Source organism: Panthera tigris, chromosome B2 (assembly GCF_018350195.1).
Source record: "Panthera tigris isolate Pti1 chromosome B2, P.tigris_Pti1_mat1.1, whole genome shotgun sequence".
Classification (NCBI taxonomy): domain Eukaryota; kingdom Metazoa; phylum Chordata; class Mammalia; order Carnivora; family Felidae; genus Panthera; species Panthera tigris.
In genome coordinates, this window is record NC_056664.1 from 29,292,760 (window position 1) to 29,307,490 (window position 14,731).

At 53.7% G+C, this 14,731-nt stretch overlaps 2 protein-coding genes across 3 annotated transcripts; both read right to left on the bottom strand.

Annotated features, from left to right (window-relative positions):
• Window positions 1-1,271: 1,271 nt before the first annotated feature.
• On the bottom strand, window positions 1,272-10,786 carry PPP1R18 (protein phosphatase 1 regulatory subunit 18). Its single transcript, XM_042985899.1, has 3 exons — window positions 7,963-10,786; window positions 3,099-3,309; window positions 1,272-2,208 (listed from the first exon to the last, which is right to left on the bottom strand). The coding sequence occupies exons 1-3, from the start codon at window positions 9,592-9,594 to the stop codon at window positions 2,189-2,191; spliced, it is 1,863 nt and encodes a 620-aa protein (XP_042841833.1). The 5' UTR covers window positions 9,595-10,786; the 3' UTR covers window positions 1,272-2,188.
• An 828-nt stretch (window positions 10,787-11,614) lies between these two features.
• On the bottom strand, window positions 11,615-14,625 carry NRM (nurim). Of its 2 annotated transcripts, XM_007090590.3 has the most exons (4): window positions 14,357-14,625; window positions 13,585-13,781; window positions 12,793-12,969; window positions 11,615-12,443 (listed from the first exon to the last, which is right to left on the bottom strand). In XM_007090590.3, the coding sequence occupies exons 1-4, from the start codon at window positions 14,487-14,489 to the stop codon at window positions 12,162-12,164; spliced, it is 789 nt and encodes a 262-aa protein (XP_007090652.1). In that variant the 5' UTR covers window positions 14,490-14,625; the 3' UTR covers window positions 11,615-12,161. The 2 variants fall into 2 exon arrangements, with proteins under 2 accessions (XP_007090652.1, XP_007090653.1); XM_007090591.3 differs by lacking the exon at window positions 12,793-12,969.
• Window positions 14,626-14,731: the final 106 nt, after the last annotated feature.

Genomic DNA, 14,731 nt, shown 5'->3' on the forward strand with positions numbered 1-14,731 from the left:
GTGTAAACTGTGTTCTACATTTTCGCTAACCGCTTGAATTCTCTGGTGGCATTTAATCAAAAAATAAGCAGAACTTGTTACCTTGCTCTCTGCTTATCTGACGTCGGTTTGACCCTGTTTCATACTTTTATGACTAACTGGACTGATCAGACACTACTGTTGGGAAATGAAATAATCCAACAGCCACAGGTAGCTCCTTAGCATTGACCTCTTAGATGCATTGTTTTCTGTTTCTGAGATGGACTTTGGGCACCACAGGCATATCAGAGCTTCCTGCCCTGCTTTCCTGGGTTACAACAGATTAGGATCTTTACTTAATTAGCTACTAATGTAAGCATTGTTTCCCTCTATACTCACACCCTCTCTAAATTGGCTCATTGTTCTAACACCTTGCTTGTTCCTTTGCTAGTAAATTGAAGACTTTTGGTATGTGTTTAAGATCACTTTGTCTTATTTTGTATTTAGTAAAAGGGAGTCTCCTCTGACTAGGCTGAGAAAACTCCCGTAATAGTAGGACTATAACTACTCAAACAAGTCTTTACTACCTTAGCAAACTAGAAAGAAAAAAAAAAAAAAAAAAAAAAGACTTGATAAGCAAACTACATGTATAGATCTTCCACATTTATAGAAGATAGAAATTCTTTGAAATGCCAACATTCAGTGTACTTGGGCAACAAACCCATGAATTATCAATGGCTCTTAAACCTTTAGGTATAAAACCCATTGTCTAGCGGACTCGTTTTCAGAAAACTGCACTTCTGTACATACACTATATTTTGCAGCAATTTTAGTCTTGTTATATATGGTCCCAAGTCTTGAAGTAAATGCCCCTGGACTAGCCAGTGTTATACACTAGCTGGCTGCTTCTAGCAGGCTTCTAAATACTGAAATTCTTCAATTCCAATATTTTAGCTATTTTCATCTATTCCTGTATTTGTTCAGTCATTCAATCTAGTAATAGTTTTGTGAGGCCTGGGCTACTTCATTAAACCCAACTGACATCGTTTGCCCTTGTGGCACTTCCAGTTTAGTGGATTCTTCCTGCCCTTCCTCAAACCAGTCCTTTTCCTGCTAGTCCTTCGAGAAACAGATACAGGGCTCTTACAGAGCCCTTTCTTCATGTCAGTATTGAGTTCCTGTTTCACTTCCATCATTTTTCCCTCCTGCAGCCGTAGCCACTACCTCTTCAAGGCCAATAGGAAGATGGGAGAGGCTTGGTATGAGAAACACAGAACCTCCCACACACATACTTTTTTTCTAAAGAAGGAAAAGCAGCAGGAGAGTTGGAGAGATCTCCATTTTATTATGGAAAACTTCAAAAAAAAAACCAACCAAACAAACAAACAAACAAAAACCAAACAGGCAGTTGATAAGGAAGGAGAAATGGGAGAGAAGAGTTGAGGTGCATTGTTTGTCACTCCACACCCTTGCAATTCAATTGTGAACCACTAGGAGGAACAGAATTAAATAACTAAATGGGGGTACAAGGTTAGGGTTAGGATTCCCAGACTTTCCTCTTGGGGAAAACAGAAGTACAGACTGAGCAAAAGTGGAAGAAGCCACACCCCCAATGAGGCAACTGCCAGGGACAGGGGAGAGGATTCCACATAGACTCAACATGTAGGTGTGGTTGTAAACCTGGGACTTTGGCAGGTAGGGCTGGGAGCTAGTGGGGTTTGTAAACCAGGCTGGTGGTCAAGGGAGGTGGCAGGAGCTGTAAACAAAGGGGCAGTGACCTAAGGAACAGGAAGGAGAGGGGCCTGTAAATAGAATGGGGGCAGGCTGCCCAGGATGAGTGTTTAAATTGTAAGAGCCCTCAAGGGGTGGTGGGGAGTAAAGGAAGGCTGGAGAGTGTACTCTGTCCATGGAGATGTAAGAGGTGCTTCATCTCCCTCCCCCAACCCCTCACCCCCATGAGCTCTGTGCTCCTCCCCAGGACTTGATGCTCACTCTTGAATCACCCAGGGTGCACCAGCATGTCTGATGCACTCACATCAGAGACCTTTGGTGAATGTGGAAACTGTGGGTAACTAGCTCTGCCCCTATAAACAGGATGAGGAAAGTTGGAAGATGTCGGTTGCCTTCCCTTCCAAGCTCATGTTCAGGGTTTCTCTGTTCTCAATCTTCTGGGCTCCAGGATCTTCAGTTCTGGGAAAGGGGAAGGTATAGACCGTATGTTGGAAGAGGGTCACCTCCGGCAGGACTCATCTGTGGGAGAGGAGGCAATAACGATAGAGAATGAGTGAGGGCCTCTGCCACCTGCCTTCCCCCCTTACTCTCCACACTGAAGATAAGTCTTTATATCTTTCATGCTGAGTGCTTGCTACTACAATAACAGCAGCCATCATTCACTAAGCTTGCGTTCTGTGCCAGGCATTCTTACAACCTGTTTAATCACACAATAACCCCAGATGAGTTTAAGTAATTTAATGTCCAGCCATAGTTCCAAGATGCTTCATAAAAATTACTGAACCCTCTCAGTAAACCCCAGGAGGTGGTTATTTTTAGCTCCATGTCATAATTGCTAAAAATAAGGCCAGAGAGCAGGTAATTTCCTGGAGATTACACCACAGGTAAGAGACAAGATGGAATTTAAACACAGTCCTGTCTTGGGGCGCCTGGGTGGTTCAGTCGATAAAGCGTCCGACTTCGGCTCAGGTCACGATCTCGCAGTCCAGGAGTTCGGGCCCCGCGTCAGGCTCTGTGCTGACTGCTCAGAGCCTGGAGCCTGTTTCAGATTCTGTGTTTCCCTCTCTCTCTGACCCTCCCCCGTTCATGCTCTGTCTCTCCCTATCTCAAAAATAAATAAACATTAAAAAAAAAAAAAATTTAAACACAGTCCTGTCTGACCAAAACCTTGTGTTTTTAACCACAGTAGAGTGCTCAGAGTTATGGTTTTGAAATCTGGAGATCCCTTGTGCACTTCACTTTCTAAGACCTTGGTTTCCCCATTTGTCAAGGGAGTGGGTGGGGTTAGAGATCCTACCAAGTCTCTTCCAGGAGCACAACATTAATTAATTCCTCCCCTTCCCTCCTGGACTGCAGTGCCCAATAGGAACACCAGGGGGTGTCCTCGGACCAGCAGAGCCTCAGCTCACCCACGATCAGGGCCTTGGTGCGCAGGCCGCCCTGGAGCTCCCGTTGTAGCAGCAACAACTCTTCCTCATCCTCTTCGTCATCGGGTTGGGCCGCTGGGGGGCTGGGGGTACTGGGAGCCTCAGGCTCTGGGCCCAGCTCCTCCAGCACTGAACTTTCAGAGGGGTATTGATACGTGGTCTCCAATGCTGTCTCGCTGAAGGAGATCTTGAGCTGAGAGTAGGAGAGAAACGCAGGAGGCATGGAGTTCAGCCTGGGAAAGCTCCTAGGGAAGCACGTGCCAGGTGGGGAGGGGAGCTGGATTTGGGCACCCTACTGACTTTACCCTCCCTATCCACTCTGGGGCCCAGGGATCCAGTTTTCCTTTTTTTCCCCCTAAATTTTTATTATTTTATGTATTAATTATTATAATATATATAGCACTAATATAATATAATATAATACATAATAATAAATTATTTATAAATATTACTTATTATGCATTTATTAATTTAATACTTGTTTATTTTGAGAGAGAGAAAACGTGAGGAGAGTTAAAGAGAACCCCATGGGGTGCCTGGGTGGCTCAATCGGTTAAGCGTCCGACTTCAGCTCAGGTCATGATCTTGGGGTCCATGAGTTTGAGCCCTGCGTCGGCCTCTGTGCTGACAGCTCAGAGCCTGGAGCCTGTTTCAGATTCTGTGTGTCTCTCTCTCTGCCCCTCCCCTATTCACACTCTCTCTCTGTCTCAAAAATAAATAAACGTTAAAAAAAAAAAAAAAAAAAAAAAGAGAACCCCAAGCAGGCTCCTTGCTGTCAGCATGGAGCTAGCCGTGAGGGGGCTTGAACTCACCAACTGTGAAACCATGACCTGAGCCAAAACCAAGAGTCCAACACTTAACCGACTGAGCCACCCAGGCATCCCACCCAGTTTTCCTTTTGATATAGGCTCTCCAATCCCAGATTTCCCTTCTTCTATCATATCATTTCCAAAACATCAGACTTTTGCCTGAACTTTGACACAGGTGCAGAAGTGAGTAATAAAGGACCCAGCTTCCTACTCTTTAGACTGTGGGTGGCAGAAGGGTAAAAAGAAAATACGAGGAGATAACCCCTGTGATCAGAACCGAATCTTTGGGTACCCTGAGGGCAATCAAGAAGGCTTCCCAGAGGTAGGAAGTTTGAGTTGGCAGGAAATAGGTGGCTAGAGGGAGTCCCAGGCAAAAGCAAGGAAGAGCACATTGGTTTCCACATCCTCAGACCCTTGGCTGTTCCTGAGAAACCCTGGACACCTGTGCCCTCCTGCTCCCCCCCTCACTCCTCTCCTACAGCTGGAGTGAACTCACAACAAAGTGGGGCTGGGGCCTGGGAGGGAAGAAGAGACTCTGCTGAAAAGCCCAGAGGAAACAAGACTCTCCCCTAACACAGAGAGGAGATGGGCCCTTGAGTCCCTGCAAGGGAAGCTAGGTGAGGCGTCAGGGGCAGAGAAGAAAGTCCATGCAAACACAGGTTGGGGTGGAAAGCGCAACAGGAGAAACATGCAGAGACAGAGGCAAAAAGCCAGAGGGGACCTGGAGGGGGCAGAAATCCTCCACAAACACACTGTCCCAAGAGCAGGCGAGCCCCAGATGTTCTCATTCCCTTTCTACTCTTCCCCTTTGCCCTTTTAAGAAGCTCAGGGGCAGGGGCAGAGTGGGATTAAGTCTGGGAGCCAAAGCGATTAAGGAGACAAACAGGAGGATTCTGTGTGAACTACTTGGAAAGGTCCAGACCATCTATTCAGGTCTTCCCAGAAGACCTGTTTGGGAAACTTGGAGCTTGGGCCCTGCATCCTTGAGTCTCCACATGGACTGGGGTGTGAGAAAAGAGAAACCGGGAGGGTGGCTGGACAAGTGGATGCTAAGGGCTGTACAGAATGTGCAACATGGGTTCCCATGGGAAGCTGGAACTAAGAGACCCCTTGGCTCCAAACCCACCATTGACTCCCCATTTCACTGGGAGGAAAAGCCAGAGCCTGACGAAGGCCCACAGGGTACTCCCACTGTACCACTTCTCCCTACCCCCCACTTCTCAGGCAACTATCTGCTCCCACTGCAGCCACCCTGGTCACAGTTCCTCTAAGGCCAACAGGGGCACTCCAGTCTTAAGGCCTTTGCACTGGCTATTCCTTCTGCCTGGAACACTGTTCCCCCAAATACCCCCATAGCTCCCTCTCTCCCAGTCACCCTATTTAAAGTTCATATTCACTCCCCCAACTTTCTCGCTGTCTACGTTCCACTTACCCTGTTGTAATTTTTTTCCATAATCATTTACCACCTCCTAATCTACCAGAGAATTTACTTGTTATTCTGTGTCCACTGTCCATAAGAGCATGAAAGTTGCTATGGTGAGTAAGGAAGAGTTGGTTCAGACCTCAGGTGTGATCCCCACAGACAACCAACACTGGGGACCAGTGTGGAAGGTACACAGTCTATCTGTGGAACTGCTGGTAGAAATGCATGACAGCAACCAGATCCCTTATATCCCAATTCTTCAGAAGGACCAGTTCTGGTTCTGTTACTGACAGATTTACCCAAACTTCTGGGAACCCATTTATTTTCTTTTCACATTCCCTTTTGGGATAACAAGCTCCATGGTTTGTTATCCACTCTGAAAAATGATTCATTTTATTTGTTCTCAATCTGTTTGTCTCTCTTCTCCAATCCTGCTTCTCTGCTCACACCCCCCCCCCCCCACAACTTCTGACTGGGTTTCTCAGGAATGCACAGCCTCCATGGGAGTTTGGTGGAGGGAGTACAGAGGGGTGTGACTCACTTGCTCCTCTCCCATCAGCTATATAAAGTCACAAGGGGGCCAAAGAGGGGAGGGGCCCATCTCTCAGCTAGAAGGGCCTCTGGGGAAGGACACCAGCCACAAGACAGGGCTGGGATTTCTCTCCCATGGCAAGGATGCATTTGATGGCCTTAGCTTCCAAACAAGAGTTATTTCGGGAAGGGGGTGAGGGGGCAGTCCTCTGGTCCCAGAGCAAGTGGATTGGGTCAGAGCTGGAACAAGCATGTCAGTCCCTGCTGAGCAGGGTGCAGAGAGAGGGAAGAAGGCCTCAGACAGGGTGGAGGGGGAGGTGTCTGGGTCTAGAAAACTCTGTGCTGCTTCTCTCCACCCCCACCCCTAGAGCAGCTATGGCTTCCTCATTCTCTCACCACATCCTGAGCAGTTTTGGCAGGCCTAGGGCCCAGCGGTTCCCCACTCAGCCCCACCAGCCTTCCGGCCCCCACCCCAGGCTTCCTGTTTGGGTGATCTGCTTCCGGCTTCCCTGCTCCCTAACCTAGGTATGGTCACCATCACAGGTCCTGTCCTGCACTCACATGGTCCCCAGCTTTGGGCCCTGAATTTCATGCCTCCCTCTGCTCTTCCTCCCCAAAGGCACAGGCCAACCTCTATAGGAAGTGACTTGTCTGAACACCTCACTCTGGCAGTTCCTGGCCTACCTCCTAACATCTGTCCAGCCCAAAGGGGAAGGGGCGGGTAGCAGTCAGAGTGCTCAGGATAGACTCAGGTACCATGGCTCAGGGAGGGGAGCTTGAGCTGCACATGAGGATGAACTGGGGGATCAAGTGTCCTGCAAGCTTAATCTAGGTCTTTGGTCCCTGTGGTTTCCCACTGACAAAGCACGCACGCGCGCATACACACACAAGACAAATCTGAGGACGTCAGATGAGATGACAACTGGACACTATGAAGGGCTTCTCAGTCTCTGAGGAGATGTGTTAGGTGCAGGGACCTCTCTTTCCTTAGAGATTTTCAAGCTGGAAACTGATTGGTGTGTAAGGAAGGGGTTGGGCTGAAGCCACAGCAAGAAGCCTGGCTGCTCCCACTTCCTGCACTTTGTCCTTTTTCCAGTTTAACCTCTAACCCTCTGCTGGCCTCAGCCCCCATCCCTGTCCCCAACTCCCATTGTATTCCCTGCTCTCAGCTCAGTGTCTCCAAATTCACTTCTCTCTTTTGCTACCCCAAAGGGAGGGAGAGGCCAGGGCAACAGGAAGAGAGGGGAAAACCAACTGCTGAGCCAGTTCTGGGGAGGGAGGGGAAGCCCAGGGAGGAAGGAAGAAGGGGAGTGAGGGGTGGGGGTATTTTGGAAGAAGAGAAGGCTTTTCTTGTCCCAAGAGAGAAGGGAGCACTGTTTAAAGCAGTGGCCCAGCTGGGGGTGTGCAACCCTGAGGTCACCCACTTCAAATGGCTTCTGTGTGTGCCTCTCCCATGGAGCAGACTTGGGGTTCAAAAGTCTTCTCTTTGGCCAGCCTTATTCCATTCCCCCACCCTCATCCCAGTAGTTCCCTCACTGGCTCTGCCCCCTCTGCCTTGGGACTGAGAACTTCCTCCACTCACTTCTCCCTGCCATTTTCCCCTAGAACCCCAAAGGCACCCCCTGTGCCTCCTCAGGCTTCCTGGCCCCACATTCCCTCCCCTGGGAGGCTGTGTGTGCTTTCAATCTGAGGACCCTGCTCTCATAGATTCTAGGCTGTAGCCTCAGCTCAGGTCTCCACCAGACGGGTTGTGTCCCAGACTCAGAGGAAAGGAAGGAAAGAAATGGGGGGCAGGGAGGGACTCAGAGCCTGAGGGAATGAAGAGTGAGCAGCCTGGGCACACCCTGAGAGAGACACACCCAGAGACAGCACTTGATTTAGGGCAGGATTCTTGGGCTTGGAAATGAATGGAAAAGGAGGGCAACAAGAAGGAAGGGTGTGTGTGCAGAGGAGGAAGGGTTGTGGCAGGAATTAGCACGAAAGAATAGAGGAAGACCAGAACATAGGGATATAAAAAAAGAAAGGAGTACAGAAAGAACCAATGAGCAGGCTTCTAAAGAAAGCTGGCTTAGCTGTTCCCTACCTGTTTGTGGTGCCTTTCAGGGGACCCCTTGACAAGGCAGCTGCGGCTGAGACGGAGGTAGCCCCCCAGAACCAAGATCTCCTCAGCAGTTGGGTACCGCTTCTTCCCAGCTCCGGGGACTGCAACATCAGCTGTGGCTGGGGTGGCCGGAGGAGTGGTGGGGGCTGCAGGGGGCAGGGACCGCCGGGGGTTGACTGTGAAGGTGTGTCCACTGCGGCGAGGGGCCCCCACCCCTGGCCCTGCCTTCACCCCATAGAACAGTCGGTTCATGAGGGGATCCCCAGGGGACTGGGGGGCAGGTGGGGCTGGGGGTGGGGGTGGGGGAGACAGAGGGGCTGCTGGTGGGGGCCGGGGTTGCACTGCTTCCTCTTCCTGCCCTCTAGAGCCTCCAGTCCCAGCGTCCTCTGGTGGGAAGGGGGAGGGCACAGAGCTGCAGTTCTGCAGGGTTCTCAAAGGCCTGCCCAGAGCCCCCGCCTTCTCCTTCTCAGCCTCGCCTTCTCCAGCCTCTGTACCAAAGGGCCCCAGATACTTCTCAGCAGACTCTGGGGGGACTGGTTTCTGAATTTGAGTCTCTGTGTCCCTGGGTGTCCATTCTCGAACCTTTCCAGAATTCAGGGTCCATTTCCATCCTTCTGTCAGCCTCAGTCCCCTCTCACCATCCTGCACAGGGCTACGCCTTTGTTCTGCTGCCTCCACTTCTCCAGAGCTGCTGTCTGGAGCCTCCCTACTCAGGGTCTCTGACAGCTCTGTAATCTCTTCTGAGGCCAGTGTTGGAATTGGCTTCTCTTCTTTTCTCCCACATTCCTCTGAGCAGTCTTTTCTTTTTTCTAAGCTCAGCCTCCACTCTGATATCTCCAGTTGTACCAAACTCTGTTCCTGAGACTCTCCAGAGTCGGGCCTCCATTTATGGACCTCTGTCAGGCCCATCTTCTGGTTGTCAGACTCCGCTGGGCTCAGTCTACTTTCCACCACCTCTTTTCTCCTCGGGCTTTGTTCTCCAGGCTCTGCCAGTCTCAGACTCCACTCTGGAGTTTCTCCCGGGCTCAGCCTCCATTTCCGCGCTTCTGACAGTCTGGAGCTCTTGTCTCCAGCCTCTCCTGGGCTCTGCCTCCAGTCCCAAGCCTCTGAAGGCCTGGGGCTTGACTCTCGGGCTCCCCCTATCCTCTTCTCTCTGGCCTCCCTGGGACTGAGCCGCTCTTCTCTCGACTCTCTTCCCTTGGGGCTCTGATCCCGCATCTCCCCAGGGCTGGATCTCTGCTCCCTGGCCTCCAAAGTCCCAGGCCTTCTTTCTGCAAGTAGTTCTTCATTACGCTGCTGCTGCTGCTGCTGCTGCTGCTGCTGCTGCTGGCGCTCCTGCCGAATGAATCGGTTCTGGTGCACTGGCCCAATGGCCTCTAGGAGGACAGCCGACTCGTCTGGGTCTGGAGGTCCAGCCTCTGTAGTCCCAGGTGTAGGGGTAGGCTCCCCAGGAGACAGACCAAGCTTGGCCCGGCGGCGCTCCAGGAGCCCCCGCTTCCAGGCTGGCATCTGGGACAGACGCTCCCGCTCTGCCTTCTCCCGGCCACGAAGGGCTGCCTCCTCCTGCCGTCGCCGGGCTAGCAGCTGTAGCTTCCAGTCTGGGATGGTGGCCATGACCGCGTTGAGCTAAGGGTGCCGAGCGCTGGGGCCAGAGAACAGGAAGGAGAGGCTCCAGAGGCCCTGGGGGTGAGACTGGGGGTGGGCGGAGAGGAAGTAGAGGGGGAGAGGTGGGACACAGAGATGGGCAAAGGAGCTGAGGGTGAAGACAGAGGGAAAGAGGGAGAAGACGGAAAGCAGAGAAAGGGGAAAACTAAGAAAGTGAAGAAAAAGCTGTGGACGAAGTGGGGGTGGGGTCGTGGCAGAGAGGAAGAGTGGAGATTCAGGGCAAAGAGGCAGGAGTCAGATTTGGTAATGTACGGTTAATGGTATCACAGACAGTCCCAAGGATGTGAGAGGAGAGAAAGGCGGAAAAAGAAGCCGGCATGAGGGAGGAGAGAGAAAAGAGAGGCGGGGGAGGGGGGGTTGCGGGGGAGTAGGGGTCAGGCGAGGTTTCCCCACAGCTACTCCAGAGGCGGTTAGAGTGGGAAGGGAGGTCAGGGAATCCCGCCCGAGAAGGGGTGGTGGGACCTGAGGAGGGAGGGCGGGGAGGTGAGGAGGGGCGGAGAGTGGAGAGGTCCAGGGGAGCAAGGGGACTCCGGAGGCAGAGGGGAAATAGAGCTCCGCGGGAGGAGCGGGGCGCGCGTTTCAGCGCGGGCCGGGGAGGTCCTGGCTCCCCTCCCAGATCCGCTCGGGCCACACCTCTCCGGCCCCCAGCCGCCACCCCTCCGCCCTGCACGCCGCCCCCAGGCAGGTCGGGGGGAAATACCGTCCCTTGGGGACTTTCGGAACCCTGGCGTCCACCCCCACCCGTCCCGCCACCACCGCCTGCCTCTCCCACCGGCCGGGCCCGGGACCCTGGGTGCGGAGCACCGGCTCCACGACTCTGCTCTCCGGACCTTCGAGTCCTATGCCCGGGTCTCCGATCTCACCGAACCCTGACATAGCCGGCCATCCCCACCCAGCTCGGACCGCACAGACAATCTCGGCACAAAGAGGAGACAGCCCAAGATCCTGGCTGGGGGCAGGAGCGGGGACAGAGGGAGGAGACACCCCTTCCCCAAGTCTGAAGCCCCTCAGTCAACTCACTAGCCAGCGGGGCTCCCAGGGGAGGGGGTGCGGAGGAGCCTGGCGTCCGGAGGGAGGAGGAGAGAGGAAGAGGAGGAGAGTGGGATTGAGGGAGATCCGGAGACAGGAGGGAGGGGAGGAGGGAAGGAAAGGAGGAGGGAAGGAAAGGAGGAGGAGGGAAGAGGGAGTAGAGGAGGAGGGACGGAGACAGAGACCTGGGGGCCGGGCGGGGGGCGGCGACCGCTTTGTCTGAGGACAATGGGGAAAGGGAAGGGGGCGCGGGGCGGTGCCAGAGGGGGCGGGGCTTCGCTCCAGAGATCCCCGCGTGGGACTAGACTCTTCGACTCACCCCTTTCCCGCCGCAACCCCTGGCCCTCCGCTGTCTTCAGGACCCTCAACCCACCCCCATCTCCCAGTAGTCCTGGAGAACCTAGGTGTCCAGACCCTCGCCCCCAGCTCACAGACTCAAGGCAGCGGCCCATGACTCAGGCCCCTCCAGGGACTTGGAGAGGAAGCAGCAGCTGCTGCGAGCCGGGCCCGCCCTTCCCATCTCCTGCCGCTCCTCCCCACGCTTTTGCCTCCCCCCCGCCCCCCACCCCGACAGCCTTTGTTACTGCGGGGTCCAGGGCCGCCACCAGGCTGCGGTGGGTCTGTGGAGAGCCGGGGCGGCTGGAGAAGTGCTCAGAAGCCAACGACTTTGGAAACTGGTTCCCCCACCAGAGCCAATGCCCCACTCTCTAGCTTCATCCTGTCTTCCATGGGTCCCCTGGTCTGCAGTGGGAAAATTGGGGAATTTGGAGGAAGGGGGACCAGGGAGATGGGGGTGGGTCTGCCGGAGTGGTCGCCGCCCAGCTGTCGCCAGAGGGCGCGGTGGCTGCCCAGACTCGAGTTTGGCGTGCCCTGGCTCCGCTTGCCTTCCGTCCCAAAGTTAGCCCTCCGGCTAGAGAAGACACTGACAGACTACATGGCATATGTAGAAAAAAAAGGCTGAATTTTATTTTTCTGCTGCGCGTGTTCCTCGGGAGAACAGAAGAGCGGAAGGATCCTCTCAACTAGGTTAGAGGACAGAGCCAGGGGCAGGGCCTAAAGAGGCCAGTGGGGCAGGCACTACCATCAAACCTGCAGACTCTGCTCCTAGGAAGGGAAGCTGGAGGAGAAGGGGATCCCTGAGGCACAGAATCAAGTAACAGTGGGAGAGAAGTGGTCAGGCCCACCCTTCTTCCTTTATAAGGAGGTTCTTGAGGCAGGTGGGTGGGAGGGGAAGGGGGGGATCAAGCCCTAAACTGTGAGGAGACATAAGTTTCCCACCTCCTTTTCTTGGCTGGTGAGAAGAAGATCTTGGAGGTCCAGTGGTTGAAACTCAAAATTTAGGGTATGGAGCTGGGCCCAAGAAGTGGAGGCTCAAACAAGGGAAGGGACAGCCCCTTCAGTCCATAGATTTGGGCCTCTGGTCTGAAGCAGCCAGGGCCTGGATGTTAAAGGAGAGGAAGTTCAGGGCTTGGAACCAGGCTAGCTCTTCACTCAGCCTCACCTTCCTGGGGCCGGGAGAGCAGGTTGAGTTTTCTTTGTAACTGGGCCCGGAGGTAGCGGAGGTCTTGCTGGTCAAGTCCGTGAGCCAGGCCCAGGTAGAGTGTAAGGAGGAGAGCAAGGAGGAGGCGGTCAGTGCCCAGAGTGGGCACCACCCACAGCACTGTCAGCAACTCCACACAGACTGGGTGGCGCAAGTGGGAGAAGAGTCTCAGAGCCCGGGGAGACTTCAGGGCCAGAGGCTCACCCAGCCCCAGCACATGGTAGTATACCTAGGAGGGAGAACAGCTTAGAAATGAAGTCAAACCCTTTTTGCAACTTAGCCACCTCTTTCCTCCCTTTGGAGGAAACTTCCCCTTCTATAACTCAGGCCCAAGAACCACCCTTCTGAGACTTGGACTCCTGATTCTCATCTCTGCTAGGCCCAGGAGGCCTATGGTTTCTGACCTTTGAGGGAAAGCTGAGGGGAGACTCTCTTATAAGAAAAGGAAGTAGGTGAGGGAGTTGAAAGAAGAGGAAGGTGGAAGAGCATGGGAGGAGGAGGAGGAGGGAAATCCTTGAAAGGGAAAGAGGCATTCTAGAGGGAATCAGAGGTCTCAGGTAGGAATCTGGGAGCCTCACCTGTTTGAGGCCCATGAGCTCGGCGTAGTCAAAGACGAGAAGGATGCTGAAGATGAGGAGCCAGGCTATGACGTGGAGCACAAAGCAGAGGAGGGGCACCCAGGTGGCCCATGGCTCAGCTCGAGCCTCCCACAACACAGGGCCTCTGGGTACAGGTTCCCAGTACCGCATCACCAACTGGGAAAGGATGAGGGGCTGGGTATCTCAGCAGCCTACCCTTGAAAGACCTAGACCCAGAGGCTGCCCCCACCCCAGGCTGGCCTGCAGTTCTCCCCATCTCTACCATGAGCATCATAAACAAAAATTCACCATGTGGAGCATGCTAGGTGGGGTCCCAAGGATGTAAGGATAACCTGTATCTACCCTGAGGACTTAAGAGAACAGATGGGGGTGACCAGATAGGTACATAAAGTAGCCTGTGCCAAGCACACACTGAGAAAACAAATGTGTACTAACTGGGAAGCCTCCTCTTGAGACCTCAGGAAGTGATTCTGAAGAAAGGGTAGGACTGAAAGAGGTGTCACCAAAGGGATCTCAAGCAGAACAACATGAACAAAGTTGCAAAGGTGAGAATGCACATATGGTGCTTGGGGAATGAGGAATGGTACACCATTCTTGATAAGAAGAAGGATATGTGCTGTGGAGGAATGGAAGCTGAGATTAGAGTCCTAAACAACCTAAATTCCCCTAAACCCACATTTTATCAGAAGGCTAAGGTCCTTGCCCCTTCAACTGAGGGCACCCTTCTCACAGATTGTTTCCCTTGGGGACTCAGTGGCCAAGGCCTCATACCTGCAATGCCAGGGCAGTGCATGCCACGTACAGTGACCTCTGAAGAACCCCAAAATATCGAGACATCCACGCCTTCACTGTCTCAGTTGCCATGAGGCTGTGCTGCCCCACAAATAGTATCAGGAGACCCAGATCCCAAGCCAGGGGGGCAAGGATGCTGCAGTCCTGCAGAGCAGCCAGCCATCCTTGGCGGGCATCTAGGGGGAGTTCAAGAAGGGGACAAAAGATCAAGAAAGTTTCAGGAAACACCCCCTACCCTAATCTCCTCTTGGGGGTCCCAGGCCATGTCCTTTAATGCTTTCACGAGCCTTAATGCTTCCTCTCCTGGTTTTTCCCATATCGCTTTTCCATTCTCTGCCCTTTCCCTTTTCCCCAGGCCTCCTTCAGAGTGGGGAGGAGGATTCCTTCAATCACAAAAGGCTTGGCTGGAGAGGCCACCATTGGACTGATCCTCGTGTTTTCGGTACTCCAAATGTGCCCTCTTTTTAACACTCCCCTCTCCATAGTCCTCTCTACAAAAGCACTTTCCTTTCCTCTGCTTCTTATCGCCTTTTCCCTCCCTACTCAGTCCTAACTCTTCCGCCTCTCCAAACCGCTAATCCCTGAGTTCCTAATTTAGCCCTCCGGTCAGCCCTGAAGCTTCTCGGGCTTTCAAGGTTCTAGTTCCCTCTCCCGGACTTCCCCTGTCATTTGTCTCGAAGCCCCGCCCTCCCTCGCTCTCGTCCGGCTCCACCTCCAGCCACAGAGCTCGTCCTCGATCCCTTCCGCTCACCCGGACCCCCAGGCTCCGGGAGCCCTCCAAGAAGTGGCCGAAGAGAGGTAAAGCGCACGAACTCCACTCCGGTGCCAAAAGCCAGGATGAAAGAGGCGAGGGCAGCAGGGACCAGGAGCAGAGTTGGGGCCATGGCGACACTCGGAGGGGTTGAGAAAAGGGCGGGTATGGGATTCCCGCGGCCGCAGGCCCCGCCCCCGCCCCCACCTCCAGCCTGGGGTCCTGCCCAGGAAGGCGTGGCCCCTTCGCGCCGCTGCCTCGGCGTGCGTTCTCCGCGCGCTTTTTTTCCACACTGTCCCTAGGGCGGGTCCCGGCGCCTTGACTGAGCCTGCGGTCGCCGCGTCATAGAAGGGAATGTTAGAATTCTGAGTGACA